General features: G+C 43.7%; 1 protein-coding gene across 30 annotated transcripts in view; it reads right to left on the reverse strand.

Moving 5' to 3' along the window:
- Positions 1–17,885, reverse strand: part of LOC143934091 (neurexin-2-like) — a 3,463,823-nt gene that overhangs the window by 2,793,248 nt on the left and 652,690 nt on the right. For all 30 annotated transcript variants that reach the window (XM_077457482.1, XM_077457436.1, XM_077457661.1 and 27 more), the window contains one exon: positions 6,123–7,422. In XM_077457482.1, coding sequence (XP_077313608.1) covers positions 6,123–6,864 — 742 coding nt within the window. In that variant the 5' untranslated portion in view covers positions 6,865–7,422. The remainder of the gene's footprint in view (positions 1–6,122; positions 7,423–17,885) is intronic.

Consider the following 17,885-nt stretch of genomic DNA (forward strand, 5'->3'; position numbering starts at 1 on the left):
CGCCTATATTCGGGTTGTGGTCCTTTTAAGGGAATCCCGGTAGGCTTCAGGGGGTCACCCAAAAATGGGTGAGAAATTCCGGGGATAGTCTTTAGGAGAGGACTGACTTGCGGTCCTCTCTATATTAAAAGAGAGATAGTTGGGACCCAGAATTTGGGGGGCTCTGAAGTGACATTTGGGTGGGAAAGAGCCTCCCTCCCTGACCACAGGGATTTGGCACACAGGGGGTTAAAGGCCTCCAAGTAGACAGCTCATAAGACAGGAAGTAGTAGAGAGGTGGTGGTGAGGAGGAGTAGGAGATTAACACCTGTCTGAGGAGCTGTGTTGCTGTGTTGCTGTGTTGCTATCTTACTATCTTGGAGGCTACAAAAGATTGCTATAAGGACTCTGAAAACTTTGGGGCGAAGTCCCGACTACAGAACTGTAGGTGCTTTCTTTTCTTGTTCTTTTTGTGCTGAAGATAAGCGGACTTTAATTTACGTTTTGATTTGTATGCTGAAGAAAAGCCTATTTTGATTTAATTATAAATAAAAGTCTTTTTGGGCTGTCTACTGACTTCCACCACGGAATCCCCCAAAGCAGCCTAGAACAATAGACCCCGCAAATGAGCCACCACATGCTATAGGGATTCGTCCAGTCACCGTTAGCTTTATCCACGAATGGTCCCTATAATCACCTCCGGGCTGACCCTGTGGTAGACCTAGGGACAAGGATCCCCTAAAAGTTACATAACATACCAACACAAATTGACCTTTCTTTTTGGTTCCCTTATCTTTTGCTTTCTGGAAACTGATCTGAAAACCTTAAACGCTTATCTTTGATAATTTGTGAATCAAGATGGACAAGCTATTCTTAACCCTTGTACACACGGTCGGAGAATCCGTCGGAATGTGTCCTATCGGACCGTGTTGTCGGATAATCTGACTGTGTGTGGTATGCATCAGACTGATTCCGTCGGAATATCCATCGGACCCAATTTTCCAACTTGTTGGAAATATTTCCCGACCAACTGGGCCGATCGGACATACTCTGATCATGTGTAGAGAATTTTGATCGGACCAAGTGCCACACATGCTCAGATCAAATTACTACATCAAAGCTATTGGCTACTAGCCTTACTGTAGTTCCATTGTAACGAAATTACGTCATCACGTTCTGAAAGATCGGATTTTATGACAACTTTGTCCGACCGTGTGTATGCAACAGTTTCGGACAAGATCCGTCGGACACAATCCGACTGACAAAATCCGACAGATTTGGTTGTCGAAATCTCCGACCGTGTGTACAGGGGCTAAGAAAGTCTGTATGTTCAACTGCCTCAGTGTTCTGATTTCGTTTTTGTTCAAGAACTTTGTTTGTGAAATATTTTTTCAGTCTGTTGGAGTGTTCTGTACACCTATGCATTTTCCTTAATAAAATTGCATTTAAAAAAAAAAAAAGTATTTTTGGTTTCACCTTTGACAGGTTTATGCACTTTGTCCCCAAACTTTACAATACATATACCAGAAGGGGCCTACCTAGTAACTGCGGATGTTACATATACACTAATATTTCACATGAAGATGATTTACACAACAGTTGATTTCTTTCTACAGTCAGTGGATTATATCCTCAAAACACAAAAGCTATTTATTTTACACATGATTGACTTTGCAATGTTACAAATATTTTTGGTTTAATAACCACTTTTATTTGCAAACTAGGAGTGTAGCAATGGATGCCAAGTTCACGCCTAGCCCTGCAATCTTATTTATGGCAAGGTGGAAACATGATGTATTATTACATTTTCAAATCAGTTGAAACAAAAATGTTATATTGTTTTCGATTTGAATGCAGCAGAGTAAACAAAGAAAAATCTTCAACAAATGATTACAATGACTCTTTAAATCACCTTTGGCTTAACAAAACAGCATTATTTTAAAATGGTACTCTAATAACACACACAGTCTGATTTCAGCAATATGTGTAGTTAGAATTAAACTGGAGTTCAATGTCAAATTTGATTCAGATGAATTTTGTTACCTTTTTCGGTACATTTGGTAGAATTTGTTTATATTGTAATTCGGGTATTTTGATATATCCAAATCACTGAATAATGAAAAATTTGTAAGAATATTCATTTGGAACGAAATGATCCACACGTGTCTAATATTGATGATGTGATTCTCATTTGGAATGGGGGGAAAAGCTCTGAACTTAAGAGATAGGATAGCCCCTAATGTGATTAATCCACCCCCCTAAATCTGTGTTCTTTTCAAATATTAGTGGTTTCACCCATGTAACAGATGTGTGATTTGTGATGAAAGGAAACAGGTGTAAAAAGATCATTTTAATCATTTCACTTCTGTTAGTACAGGAAAGAAATATGATTTGGACACATTTATATTTTGCAATTACACTCATGTTGTATATCTCCTTTAATGTATTTGTGGTAAAGGATATGTTGGGAGGACTACTAGATGTCTTTAGAGATTGCCTTAGGGAACACATATACAGTATATATCATCAAGAGAGGTTTTAACCACTTCAGACCCGGAAGGATTTACCCCCTTCCTGACCAGAGAACATTTTGCGATTTGGCACGGCGTCGCTTTAACTGACAATTGCACGGTTGTGCAATGTTGTACCCAAACAAAATTGACGTCCTTTTTTCTCACAAATAGAGCTTTCTTTGGTGGTATTTGATCACCCCTGTGTTTTTTTTTTTTGCGCTATAAACAAAAAAAGAGCAACAATTTTGAAAAAAAGCATTCTTTTTACTTTTTGCTATAATAAATATCCCCCAAAAATATACAAAAAAAATGTTTTTCTTCAGTTTAGGCTGATACATATTCTTAAACATATTTTTTGGTAAAAAAAATGCAATAAGCGTTTATTGATTGGTTTGTGCAAAAGTTATAGCGTCTACAAAATAGGGGATAGATTTATTGAATTTTTATTAATTTCTTTACTAGTAATAGCGGCGATCAGCGATTTTTATCATCACTGCGACATTATGGCAGACACATCGGACAATTTTGACATATTTTTGGAACCATTGGCATTAATCAATGCTATAAAATTGCATTGATTACTGTAAAAATTTCACAGGCAGTGAAGGGGTTAACTACTAGGGGGCTAGGGAGGGGTTAAGTGTGTCCTGGGGTGTGTTTCTAACTGTCTGGGGGATGAGCTAGCAGTGACATGACACTGATTGCTGCTCCCGGTGACAGGGAGAAAACTATCAGTGTCTTGTCACTAGGCAGAACAGGGAGATGATGTGTTTATATATAGGCATCTCCCCATTCTTCAGCTCCATGACACGATTGTGGGTATCCTGCGGGCGTGGTCACGGAGCTCACGGCAGGGTCGCACGCCACCCGCGGCATGCGCAGATGACGGGAAATTCGAAGTACCAAAAGGGTACTTTACCTTGCCCAGCCGTGCCATTCTACCGACATATATATACAGGCAGCGGTCGACAAGCGGTTAAATAGCAAAGCCTTCTGCACATTTTAGAGTTTCATGATATAAATCCCAAAGAGCATTGACAAGCTTGAACTGCACTGGAGAGGATGTAATAAACCTAGGGAACTCTCCAAATTAGTGATGAAGTGTGTTTATCAGCTTAATAATTACGCCCCATAAGGGTTAAATGTCGATTGGGACATTAACTGTGTAATCGATACCAAACAAACCCTTGTTTTGGACCAACACTAATGTTATCAGACTAACATTAAACTTTTTAAACACCTGAACTATTTTTTTCAGGCTAGTTGATTAAGTGGGATATTTCAATCTTTTTAACATATGTTTCATTATGGTAGTTATTATCTACCTATCGTGTGTGCTAACTGTTCACATATATGCACTTTATATTGATAGGCCATTTTTGAGATCTAATATCAGTTATCATATGTTTGTATTGATTTATTATGTAAACCTTGTCTTTGTAAATTCTTACGCAGATTTTTTTATTTGGTGTTTCTTTTGAGATATATATATATATATATATATATATATATATATATATATATATATAAATGTCAGCTCCTGTGTGTCTGAGCTGATCTAGTCCCCATCTCTCCCGTTCCCTCCTGCCACTCTTAATAGCTGGCAGTAAAGAAAAAAAATTGGCAGCCCATCTGTTGTACCAAGCCACACTACACTGTACATGCTTATGCCTCTAAATACCTTATTTCAGTTTGTTTCTGGCTGGTCAAGTGACCTGGGCGCTCTCCTCCCTCGATCTAAAGGCTACAGCGGGAGGGGCTGAGCGGACAGCACATCAGCCCCGTGACCTCCTGAATGATGTCGGAGGGGGATCTTGGCCCCTACCACTGTGGCCTCTCCCACTGTAGCCCTTAGATTGGGGAAGTAGAGCTGCCGGAGGTCCCGTGACCAGCCAGAAATAAACTCAAATAACGTATTTAGAGGCATCATTTTATACAAACATGTACACAGTGTAGTGTGGCTTGGTAGAAAAGAAGGGCTAGCAGTAATCTTTCTTTGGGTTTAACCACATTAAGTACCCTCCATCAGGTGTAGATGGATTACTGGAAACTGCTGGCTTTGTATTACTGGCGGAATCAAACACTGTACAGGACAAAGCTGGTAACTTATGTTTGGGAGGATATTCTGGAATTGCTGTATGGAACTCTTTCATCTCAATAAAGCTTTTCTTAACTTAAAAAAAAAGAAACTGCTGGCTGCTGAGAGGCCACTGGAACTATAACGTTTTGTTCAGGGAACCACAGTGCCATCAGAAGGTCCTGACAGGTTTGTTAATGGCTGGAGCAAGGAGAGCTAATGCTAATCTGGCATAAAAGCACACAGCAACAAAAATAATTGCAAACTCTATAGGAAAAAAACAATTGTTTTACAGTCAAGGACTGCCAGGCTGCAATATCCAGAGAAAAGAAACCATAGAAAAATTGAGATACCTACACAATAAACTCCTCAAATCAATTGACAAAACAGAGAGACAAAAAAACCTGTCCAAGTTTGTGAGGCACAGACATGGTCACCCAGCTCAGGTGCATGCTCCCACTGTGAAACCCACAGAGCCATCATCTAATGATGTGCCTTAAGTCAGAAATGATGAAATGCAACCTGAGGCATTCTCAACGACCTAATTTTGAGAGACTCCCCTGAGTGCCAATTTATTTACCATGCTCAGGTGCAGACTCCTTTATCTCCATTTCTCAAAACACCATGGGTTCCTGGACATGACCAGAAAAGAGAAGTCCTTAGCTTCCCTCCCTCAGCGGCTCAGAGAAGCTATGCCTGATAAGGCAAAAGAAGGAGGAGAGGGGGTGCACTTCCCCAGTGGCTTACATAATACTTTAGTTCCACTGTGGAGGCCCTTTGGTATTGGGCCTTGGATTTGCATGTTTTACCAGAGCTACCCTTGATTTCACTATGAGGGGTGCCATTTATGAGCATAAGCACAAGTTAGTTCTTTGTATTCTGTACAGCTTTATTGAAATTGAGATTCTCAGCTTGACTCTTTGTTGTAATAGATTCCTATAGAGGCTATGCTATGCAGCCACATTACTCTGATTGTTCTCCACAAACATTTCTGTGTATGCTTGTGCAGCTTTCACAATCTGTTTTATTCTGAAGCATTCACATGCTGTTCTCGGTCTTCACTGAGCAAAGAGCGGTGATTGTCAATCACCATTTTCTGCTCTGCCCCTCCAGTGCGCACTGGAATGCCAGGCTGTGGAGTGGGAGGGAGAGGCTGTCTCAGGTTCATAGGGGCATGCTGAAAGGCTGAGCTAGCTGGCAGTCAGATCCTTCCAGAGCCTTGACCAGCTCTGTGATGTTAGCGTACAGTAGGCTTTTGCCCACTGTTGGCTAAATCTGCATCACAGGAGTGCAGAAATAAGTGCACTCCTGTGCCCCAAAAGAAACGTATGGCCAAAAAAGCTTTGGCCATACTTCTCTTTTAAACAGATTTTCTTCTAGGAATTGAACTTCTTGGAATTAAAGCATGGAAAAAAACCTGGAAAATCAAACATTTTTTTAAATGACTGTAAATACTGTATACTGATTTGATACACTAAGTAAATCCACGCAGAAACAAACATTTTGGTTAAAAAGGGAATAAAGCAGATAATAGATGCAACTATATCACCAACCTTCAGAGCAGTTTTCTCCATGGTACCCTGTGTCCCGACAGTCACACCATATGTCTCCTTCTACCTCATCTCTGCATTTTCCTCCGTTGAGACATGGGTTTGCTTCTTGGCATGAACTGGACATTTCTCGATTTGCTCCCCTGTCTTCCTCCTTTTCTGTTCCTCCCACCCCTTGACTGGCTAATAGTTGTCCTAGCCTACCCCCCAATCTTAGCGCTTCCAATTCACCTAGAAAAGGTGGTTCATATTTAGCACCACCCAAAGTTAGGGCTGATAAACGTAGATCTGATGGAAGACCACCTACAAAAAGGTCACTTCGGAGTGTCATTTCTCTGCGCTTTGATCGAACTTCAGCAGCTCCTCTTTCTCCGTCTACACTCAGCCAACCCTCACGGCCATTACCACCAATTACTATGCCATGCCAAAGGCCATCTGATAGTACCCGAGGCAGACGTACAACAGCAGGTTCTGAACATGAAATGGAGAACCTTAGGCGTGGGCGTCCACCATCCAAAGCTAACTCAAGAAAGTCACAGTCTCCTTCATCATCTTGATAGAGGAGGAGGCCACGAGTGGCATTTGTTCTAATTCGGAAAGTGAGGTGTTCTCCCCACCCTCCATTACTACTGGCTACAGTAGGATGAGAGTAACGGACCCATTGACCAGGTGCCCCATAGAACTGGAGTGAAAAGGAATGGAGGGGAAGGGAAAGGAGGGAAGACAGGTAAAGCAGGGACCACATGGAGGGTGTGGGTAAAGGAATAAAAAAAAAACGGAATGTTGGACAGAAAAAAGTTTGAGAGTAACTACAAGAGTTATTGGAAAATCAATGTCATGGTGGCTAAAAATACACTAAATATTTTTGATAATGTGTCATATCACAGTTGAAGTTAAGTATATTGAGAGAATTGGTGAGAAGTACAAAAGTAATGTTTACAAAACTAAGTGCAATGCAAGAAATGTTCAACTAGAACTGATAAATGCAAAGAGAAATAGCTGTGGATAGGGAGAAGAAACAAGGAAAGTAAATGTTGTAAGGGAAGGATGGAGGGAAAAAAAAAATCAGGGAAATTATTTTTACATTACTGTGTGTACATTACTTCACAGTAGTTTTCTAAAGGACGCTGGGATCAGAAAGCCAGTTTGCCCTTTTACTTGAGCCCTAAGATAGTTAATCTTATCCAAATGCATATAAACAAACAACCCCTATCTTCCTTTCCTTGACTGTCCTTTGAACTGAAATGTGTCAATTACATGGGAGCACTAACTGATGTCTCAGGCACTTTGATCTTCTAGATTGCTGGAAAAAAAAGGAAAAAAAAATAACTTTAAAAAGCATGAAATATACAAATAAAAACAACAATATGCACCAACAACACATTAATCAGGATGCAACCTGGTAACATTATAGTATGAGACTCTTGTCTAGGTAAATGCATACAATTTAATGCAGACCTTGCCATATATCCAACTAACTTCTATCACTTTAACCTGAAAAAAAGAGAAAACAGTAAAAGATACTCCTAGAAGACCCCAGCTATCAGTCCACTCACCTAGGCACCGATGACATCACTTAATTGCAATCCTGGAAAGGCTGAGAATCCCAAGTCTTATGCAGGAGTGCATTCTTGTGAGGTGTTGGATCCTTTGCAATCTAGCAGGAAGGTTAAGTGATGGTAAAGACCTCTAGGTGAGAGGACAAGAAACCTAGGTCTGCAATATCTTATTTGTTTTGATTATTTTCTGTCGGTTTTGTTTTCTTTCAAATAATTTTATAAATAAGTGGTTTCAATTATATACATTGTAGGGCAATATATCGTTTCCAAAAGAGGCATTAGTCAACCCAGTGTACAAGAAATGCTTAGGTATACCTGTGTTGTGTGTGTGTGTGTGTGTGTGTGTGTATGTGTGTGTGTGAAATGTCATTAGAAATGTTTGCTCAAATTGTCTAATACAATAGTAACATAGATACTTTTGTTGTGAGTCGGGAAAATTTCAGTTGGTAGTTCTACAGCAATTTTCCAACCAAAGTCAACAATTCTGTAACCAAGGTCAAGAATAGCTTGACCTTTTGACATATATGACCTATGGCATGTATGATTTGCAAACAGGTTTTTTTTCTCCTTCACTGATGTGCACTGTTGAGGTTGCATTGATGAAGTGGCATTGCTGGGCACTGGTAGGTGGCACTGATAGCTGGAACTGTTGGGCACTGAGAGGTAGCACTGATGAGGCTGCACTGATAGGCTGTACTGATGGGCAGCACTGAACGGCACTGAGAGGTGGCACTGATTGGCAGCATTAGAGGGCAGTAATTGGCAGCACTGATGGGACTTCACTGATGTAGCGCCAGGCTCCTGAAGAGCACGTGCTACGTTTTTGTAAATTTCTTTTTTTCCTAAGACCATAGTTGGGTCTTAGGGTTAATTTCAGTAAATTATGTTTTTTGCATCAGTTTGGCTGGACTGTTCTGCCTGGTCATAGGTGTAGTTGTCATCTTTGACAAGCATTGGAACGCAGTCTGGTTGGACGCATTGGGTACCAATCTCTCTCTCTGAGCCTATCAGCGGGTGCGTTGTCTCGCTGTGCATTCTGGGAGAGGGTACTTAAGGTGCTGAAATCACGTGGTTCTGAGTTCCAGTCCAAAAGTATGTTCTGACTCCATGGTCCTGGTCCTCCTGACCAGTCCCCAGAGCCCCTCATGGCCTGGGATGCGGATCCATCCATTTCCAATGTCTCTGGGCTGGCTAGCCCGAAGCACAGTAACTGGAAGGAGGGTTCCAAGGTGGTCCAGTGCTGTCTCGGGTTTGGAGAGGCCCAGTAACTGAAAACGCAACCAGGGGAGGACTCTTCGGAAGAGGGCCACGAACAAGGCTGGCTGCTCGTAAGAGCCTGGAAGCTAAGTTGAAAGGACACCAAGTGAATCCGCATTCTTACGGTATCGCCTGACCGGCTGTAAGATACTGGTAACGTAAGAGAGTTCCTAATTTCATCCTTCTGTTACAACTAAGTTCTGTGAGAGACTTTCTGATCTGTTTTGAAGTTCTACAACCAAGTCCGTGGCAGAGACTTTGCTAAGTTTAAATCACCTGTCGGCTGCTAAATTCACTAAAGGGGATTTATCCGATAGTTGAACTATCCAGCTGCGAATGGCTATTCCCTGGATCATTTAGAGAGAGACATTTCAAGTGTCAGCAGTTCCAAGAGTACCTGAGCTTTACTACCCATACCCTCTATTCCCTACTGGGAGACTGTTCTGTTCAACGTTTTTTTGCAAATAAAAATTCCCAAAGGGATTCAAGTGTCGGTCTCTGCAGTTTTAAATTAATAGGGGGGTGTGTGCGCTCGCTTTTAAACCAAAGAAAAAGAGATAACAGACAATGTTTTAAATAACAACCAGGTGTGAGTGAATGTGAAATATGCGAACCAGCACAAACAATAAGTACGTAAACTTATATATAAACTATGTGGACTCACACAAGTAAAAAAATGAAAAGTGACTTAGTGCAAAATTAAAGTTGCTGCATACATAAAGATGCATGCGCCATATACCTTAAATATTCAAATAGAATCAAATAAATAAAATATGGCAACAAACAGTGAAATGAAGTATGGTACAAACCATATATGTGAAACACAGTGATATCAGTGCATCAGGCTAAAGTGTCCCAAATAAGATACAAACATGCAACTCAAAAAATCGCAGCAAAAAAAATTAAATTAATTAATTAAATTTAAAGTGCAATGTGCCAAACGAGGAACGATCCTCTAGTGGTGATCCGTGCCAGTAGTGCTAGCGCTGGGTAATTACCTCCCCGCTGCAAGATAAGCAGCGAAAAATCACACAGGCAACCAGGTGGCAGAGGATGATCCAAGGGATGGCTGTACAGCAAGGTCTTGGGGATAACACAAATGTCTCCAATTTCCTCGTATATGGTCACCGGGCTCAGGAGGATAAACCAAAAGATACCGCCATAGTGTAGTATTTTAAAACACCATTTTATTTTAAATAAAATATCTACTCACAAGGAAATGTCAACATAAGCACAGCAGACCGCCGAGCGTCTTGCCCGGATGTAAACGTCACTTCCAGTTCCTACGCGTTACGTCATCAATAGGACTTCAAGTGGGCCCACCTGGTATATCCTCTGCCACCTGGTTGCCTGTGTGATTTTTCGCTGCTTATCTTGCAGCGGGGAAGTAATTGCCCAGCGCTAGCACTACTGGCACGGATCACCACTAGAGGATCGTTCCTCGTTTGGCACATTGCACTTTAAATTTAATTAATTAATTTAATTTTTTTTGCTGCGATTTTTTGAGTTGCATGTTTGTATCTTATTTGGGACACTTTAGCCTGATGCACTGATATCACTGTGTTTCACATATATGGTTTGTACCATACTTCATTTCACTGTTTGTTGCCATATTTTATTTATTTGATTCTATTTGAATATTTAAGGTATATGGCGCATGCATCTTTATGTATGCAGCAACTTTAATTTTGCACTAAGTCACTTTTCATTTTTTTACTTGTGTGAGTCCACATAGTTTATATATAAGTTTACGTACTTATTGTTTGTGCTGGTTCGCATATTTCACATTCACTCACACCTGGTTGTTATTTAAAACATTGTCTGTTATCTCTTTTTCTTTGGTTTAAAAGCGAGCGCACACACCCCCCTATTAATTTATCATATATTGAGAGTTCACTCATAACAGTGATTGCTGCTGCTTTTAATTTACCTTCCCCAAATTTTCCATAGAGCGCGGAAGCCCACAGATATACAGGTCTCTGCAGTTTATTGGGCCATCAACCTCGGGAACCTCTAGACAAGCAACGAGGTGGAGACGGTAACGGTAAGCCCAGCAAAACCAGCCGCTCCTTCGGGGGTCAGTGCTACACTGATAATTAGGGCACTGATAATCAGTGCCCTGATTATCAGTGCTGATGTCCCTTAAACATAAGCCAGTTATCGGCTTTCTTCTCTCCTCATGCTGTCAGGGTGAGGAAAACAAAAACGAAAACCAGCTTGGGTTTACATCCTGTGATCAGCTGTCAATGTCTGACAGCTGATCACATTGGCCATTTACCTCGATCTGTGATCAACTGAGTCCGAAGGCTCGGCGAGATCATGGGAGGACGTCAATGTATTCTCTCATGGGAAAGGAAGCCCAGGCTGTAGCCATCTTTCAACTATAGCGCAGGAAGAAAGTTACATAGTAGGTGAGATTGAAAAAAGACCATCAAGTCCAACCTATGTGTGTGATTATATGTCAGTATTACCTTGTATATTCATGTATGTTGTGATCATTCAGGTGCTTATCTAATAGTTTTTTTAAACTATTGATGCCCTCCGCTGAGACCGTCTGTGGAAGGGAATTCCACATCCTTGCCGCTCTTACAGTAAAGAACAGTAAAGAATCCTCTACGTAGTTTAAGGTTAAACCTCTTTCCTTCTAATTTTAATAAGTGGCTACATGTCTTGCTAACCACATGGCGCCCATACTACGTCTATTGACGTCATGGGCTTTCAGTGGTTATATCTAAATGATGCCTGAGGCCACAGACATCATTCAGATATTACCGTTTTCAGCCGGCGATTCCCTGCACCATAAGAATGATCATAGCGACTGTTCCGCTGCTTGATCGTTCTTACGGCTCCTCCCCCCTCCCGCCGCTCTCCGGTGCTTGTACCGACTCACCGTTTCCATCGGTGAGTCGGTCACAGGATCCGCCGGCCCCAGCAAGTTACCATAGAGATTTACGGCGGACCAGATCGTCCCCGGAGTCTCTATGGTCGTTCAGAGGCCGGGCACAATGTTATGACGTCACGCCCGGACTCTGTATTCAAATTAACGGCGCCGATCTGGCTAGGAAGCCAGGATCGTTTTTTTATTTTTTTTTATTTTTTATTCTTCCCAGCCTAGAGGTGAGATATGGGGTCTTATTGACCCCATATCTCACTGTAAATGTGTCCGATCGTGCCATATTCCTATTACAAGGGATGTTTACATTCCTTGTAATAGGAATAAAAGTCATCAATTTTTGTTTTTTGTTTTTAAGTGTAAAACTAAAAAAATAAAATTAACAATAAAAAAATAAAATTTAAAGCACCCCTGTCCCCGTGAGCTCGCACACAGAAGCGAACGCATACGTAAGTCCCGCCCACATATGAAAACGGTGTTTAACCACTTCCCGACCAGCGCACGACAATGTACGTCGACAGAATGGCACGGGCAGGCATATTGGCGTACAGGTACGTCCAATATTCGATGCCGCCCTGCCATCGGGAGCGTGCCGCCGGCGGCACGCTCCTGCGCTGGTCGGGACCCCCGTGAGTCCGGTCGCGGGACCCGCGGACTCGATCGCCGCGGGCATCCCCGCGATCGTCTCACGGAGCAGCCGAATGGAGGAAATGCTGTGTAAACAACATTTTTCCATTCTGCCTAGCAACTAGTGACGCTGATCTCTGCTCCATGTGATTGGAGCAGAGATCAGTGTACACTAAATGAAAGCCCAACCCCCCCACAGTCAGTAACACTCCCCTAGGAACACTTAACCCCTACACTGCCACCCACTGGTTAACCCTTTCACTGCCAGTGTCATTTACACAGGAATCACTGCATTTATATAGCAGTGATTACTGTATAAATTACAATGGTCCCAAAAATGTGTCAAAAATGTCCGATGTGTCTGCCATAATGCCGCAGTCACAATAAAAATCGCTGATCGCCGCTATTACTAGTGAAAAAAAAATAAATAAAAAATTATTAATAAAAATGCTATAAAACTATCCCTATTTTGTAAACGCTATAACCAATCAACAATCAATAATCGCTTATTGCGATTTTTTTTACCAAAAATATGTAGAAGAATACGTATCGGCCTAAACTGAGGGAAAAAACATTTTTTTTATATATTTTTGGGGGATATTTATTATAACAAAAAGTAAAAAATAATGAGTTTTTTTCAAAATTGTCGCTCTATTTTTGTTTATAGCGCAAAAAATAAAAACCACAGGGGTGATCAAATACCACCAAAAGAAAGCTCTATTTGTGGGAAAAAAAGGATGTGAATTTTGTTTGGGAGCCACGTCGCACGACCGCGCAATTGTCAGTTAAAGCGACGCAGTGCCGAATCGCAAAAAGGGGTCTGGTCTTTGACCAGCAAATTGGTCCGGTCTGAAAGTGGTTAAACCACACATGTGAGGTATCGCCGCAAACGTTAGAGTGGGAGCAATAATTCTAGCCCTAGACCTCCTCTGTAACCCAAAATATGTAACCAGTAAAAAAATGTAAAGCGTCACCTATGGGGATCTTTAAATATCAAAGTTTGGCGCCATTCCACGAGCGCGTGCAATTTTGAAGTGTGACATGTTGGGTATCTATTTACTCGGCGTATGCTCCTCTTTCACGATATGCAAAAAAATTGGGCAAACTTTACCGGGTTTTTTTTTACGCAAACATCGCTCACATTAGAAAAATCGCTGCGCAAATACCGTGCGAGATAAAAAGTTGCAACGAGTGCTATTGTATTCTCTAAGATCTTTGCTAAAAAACCATATATAATGTTTGGGGGTTCTATGTAATTTTCTAGCAAAAAAAAATAGGAATTTTACATGTAGGAGAGAAATGTCAGAATTGGCCTGGATGCGAAGTGGTTAAACTCCCTTCTGTGAAAAAGTTTTATTTTTAATTGTGGGGTCACCAGTAGTGATGGACGAACTTCCGACGGGACGTTTCGCGAACTACAGGTCAAATTTGCAGCCACAAAATAATTACTAGCTGTGCACACATAGTCCCACCACATGGCCAATGACATAAAACATGTATGAGGTGAATCTAGGATCAACAACTACAAGCATTCTTTTTTTATATGTGAAATTGTGACAATTCAGGACTGTGGAGCGCATGAAGGCAATGGAGGAGAGGGAAGGTCAAGGTAGGCAAAGAAGTGGGTGCAAGAGATGATCACCAGCAGCGTGAAATACAGCAATGACACCTGCACCGTGATAGAGTGATCTGACACCAGCACCGTGATAGAGAGCACTGACATCAGCAGCGTGACATACAGCAATGACACCTGCACCGTGATAGAGTGATCTGACACCAGCACCGTGATAGAGAGCTCTGACATCAGCAGCGTGACATACAGCAATGACACCTGCACCGTGATAGAGTGATCTTACACCAGCACAGTGATAGAGAGCACTGACATCAGCAGCGTGACATAAAGCAATGACACCTGCACCGTGATAGAGTGATCTGACACCAGCACTGTGATAGAGAGCACTGACATCAGCAGCGTGACATAAAGCAATGACACCTGCACCGTGATAGAGTGATCTGACACCAGCACCGTGATAGAGAGCACTGACATCAGCAGCGTGACATAAAGCAATGACACCTGCACTGTGATAGAGTGATCTGACACCAGCACCGTGATAGAGAGCACTGACATCAGCAGCGTGACATAAAGCAATGACACCTGCACCGTGATAGAGTGATCTGACACCAGCACCGTGATAGAGAGCACTGACATCAGCAGCGTGACATACAGCAATGACACCTGCACCGTGATAGAGTGATCTGACACCAGCACCGTGATAGAGAGCACTGACATCAGCAGCGTGACATAAAGCAATGACACCTGCACCGTGATAGAGTGATCTGACACCAGCACCGTGATAGAGAGCACTGACATCAGCAGCGTGACATACAGCAATGACACCTGCACCGTGATAGAGTGATCTGACACCAGCACCGTGATAGAGAGCACTGACATCAGCAGCGTGACATAAAGCACTGACACCTGCACCGTAAGCAGCCCCGGGAGTAAGTCAGCATAGCACTGGGATGGTGGGAGCAGCTCATAATGAGCATAGCACAGGGATGGTGGGAGCCCCTCATAATATGCACAACAGAGGTACAGCCCCAGGAGGAAGTCAGCATAGCACAGGGATGGTGGGAGCCCCTCATAATAAGCAGCCCCAGGAGTAAGTCAGCATAGCACAGGGATGGTGGGAGCCCCTCATAATATGCACAGCAGATGTACAGCCCCAGGAAGAAGGCAGCATAGCACAGGGATGGTGGGCGCCCCTCATAATAAGCAGCCCCAGGAGGAAGTCAGCACAGCACAGGGATGGTGGGAGCCCCTCATAATGAGCATAGCGCAGGGATGGTGGGAGCCCCTCATAATATGCACAGCAGAGGTACAGCCCCAGGAGGAAGTCAGCACAGCACAGGGATGGTGGGAGCCCCTCATAATAAGCAGCCCCAGGAGGAAGTCAGCACAGCACAGCACAGGGATGGTGGGAGCCCCTCATAAGCAGCCCCAGGAGGAAGTCAGCACAGCACAGGGATGGTGGGAGCCCCTCATAATGAGCATAGCACAGGGATGGTGGGAGCCCCTCATAATATGCACAGCAGAGGTACAGCCCCAGGAGGAAGTCAGCACAGCACAGGGATGGTGGGAGCCCCTCATAATAAGCAGCCCCAGGAGGAAGTCAGCACAGCACAGGGATGGTGGGAGCCCCTCATAATGAGCATAGCACAGGGATGGTGGGAGCCCCTCCTAATATGCACAGCAGAGGTACAGCCCCAGGAGGAAGTCCGCATAGCACAGGGATGGTGGGAGCCCCTCATAATAAGCAGCTCCAGGAGTAAGTCAGCATAGCACAGGGATGGTGGGAGCCCCTCATAATGAGCATAGCAAAGGGATGGTCGGAGCCCCTCATAATATGCACAGCAGAGGTACAGCCCCAGGAGGAAGTCAGCATAGCACAGTGATGGTGGGAGCCCCTCATAATAAGCAGCCCCAGGAGTAAGTCAGCATAGCACAGGGATGGTGGGAGCCCCTCATAATGAGCATAGCACAGGGATGGTGGGAGCCCCTCATAATATGCACAGCAGAGGTACAGCCCCAGGAGGAAGTCAGCATAGCACAGGGATGGTGGGAGCCCCTCATAATAAGCAGCCCCAGGAGTAAGTCAGCATAGCACAGGGATGGTGGGAGCCCCTCATAATGAGCATAGCACAGGGATGGTGGGAGCCCCTCATAATATGCACAGCAGAGGTAAAGCCCCAGGAGGAAGTCAGCATAGCACAGGGATGGTGGGAGCCCCTCATAATAAGCAGCCCATGGAGGAAGTCAGCACAGCACAGGGATGGTGGGAGCCCCTCATAATGAGCATAGCACAGGGATGGTGGGAGCCCCTCATAATATGCACAGCAGAGGTACAGCCCCAGGAGGAAGTCAGCACAGCACAGGGATCGTGGGAGCCCCTCATAATAAGCAGCCCCAGGAGGAAGTCAGCACAGCACAGGGATGGTGGGAGCCCCTCATAATAAGCAGCCCCAGGAGGAAGTCAGCACAGCACAGGGATGGTGGGAGCCCCTCATAATGAACATAGCACAGGGATGGTGGGAGCCCCTCATAATATGCACAGCAGAGGTACAGCCCCAGGAGGAAGTCAGCAAAGCACAGGGATGGTGGGAGCCCCTCATAATAAGCAGCCCCAGGAGGAGGTCAGCACAGCACAGGGATGGTGGGAGCCCCTCATAATAAGCATAGCACAGGGATGGTGGGAGCCCCTCATAATATGCACAGCAGAGGTACAGCCCCAGGAGGAAGTCAGCACAGCACAGGGATGGTGGGAGCCCCTCATAATAAGCAGCCCCAGGAGGAAGTCAGCACAGCACAGGGATGGTGGGAGCCCCTCATAATAAGCAGCCCCAGTAGAAATATGACACCACTCAACCTCTTCAAACAGGAAGGTATGGGCATATAGTACGGTGTGCTTTTTTAGTACAAGGAAGTGAGCCAAATGAAGAAAGAGGGTCTGTGTGCTCGATTAAAAAAATCGTTTCTAGACATATACATGGTCTACTGGTCACATGTGTTGAATTCCTCTGAGATCCATGCCTCATTCATTTTTAGAAATGTGAGGTAGTTAACACTGTCGTGAGCTAGGCGAGTACGCTTATCTGTCACGATCCCCCCCTGCTGCGCTGAACGTCCTTTCGGACAGGACACTGGACGAGGGGCAAGCCAACAGTTCCATTGCAAATTGGGCAAGCTCTGGCCAGAGGTCAAGCCTGCCCACCCTGTAGTCCAGGGGTTCATCACTCCTCAGAGCGTCCACATCAGCCGTTAACCCGATGTAGTCGGACACCTGTCAGTCTAGGTGTTCCCTGAGGAGGGTAATATGGCGCTCGCTGGGGATCCCAAAAATATTGTAGTATGATCACAGAATGTTAGTATAACAAATTGATCATATTTATATAGCCAAAGTATATCGATTTTTGTGTGGGTTTTGGGTATATCCACACACCAGTATCCACGATGAGAAGTTCAGGGTCTATGTAGATCGTCAAAGTGGTCCGTGAGGGGGATCAACAGTACAGGCTGTACCCTAAAGGGCTGCCAGTCTTAAAGCAAGAAGTAGCTCTAGGAAACAATGGAATAGAGAAAGAGACGGCGCCCTCTAAGTGCAGCAGTGAAGTTACTCAAATTTATTAAAAATGGTTAAAAAACACTCACATTAAATTAGTGGTGTAAAGGCAGATCAGAGATGTAATGTTTCATCCGTATGTCCATGGGGACGACTCGCAGGGCTGTAAGGCAGGGTTTCCAGCATCTGACTTTTTGACCGATGGTTGGTGTTTTGGTCTATTCCATGTATTTCCTCGGAATGGTCAGAGTAATCGGGGTAGTGCTGGTAGCTGTGGTGCCCTTGGTCCGATGTTCAAGGAGTCGGTGTC

The sequence above is a fragment of the Lithobates pipiens genome, unplaced genomic scaffold (genome assembly GCF_037356315.1).
Source record: "Lithobates pipiens isolate NorthernLeopardFrog02 unplaced genomic scaffold, aLitPip1_a1.2 Scaffold_10, whole genome shotgun sequence".
Lineage (NCBI taxonomy): Eukaryota > Metazoa > Chordata > Amphibia > Anura > Ranidae > Lithobates > Lithobates pipiens.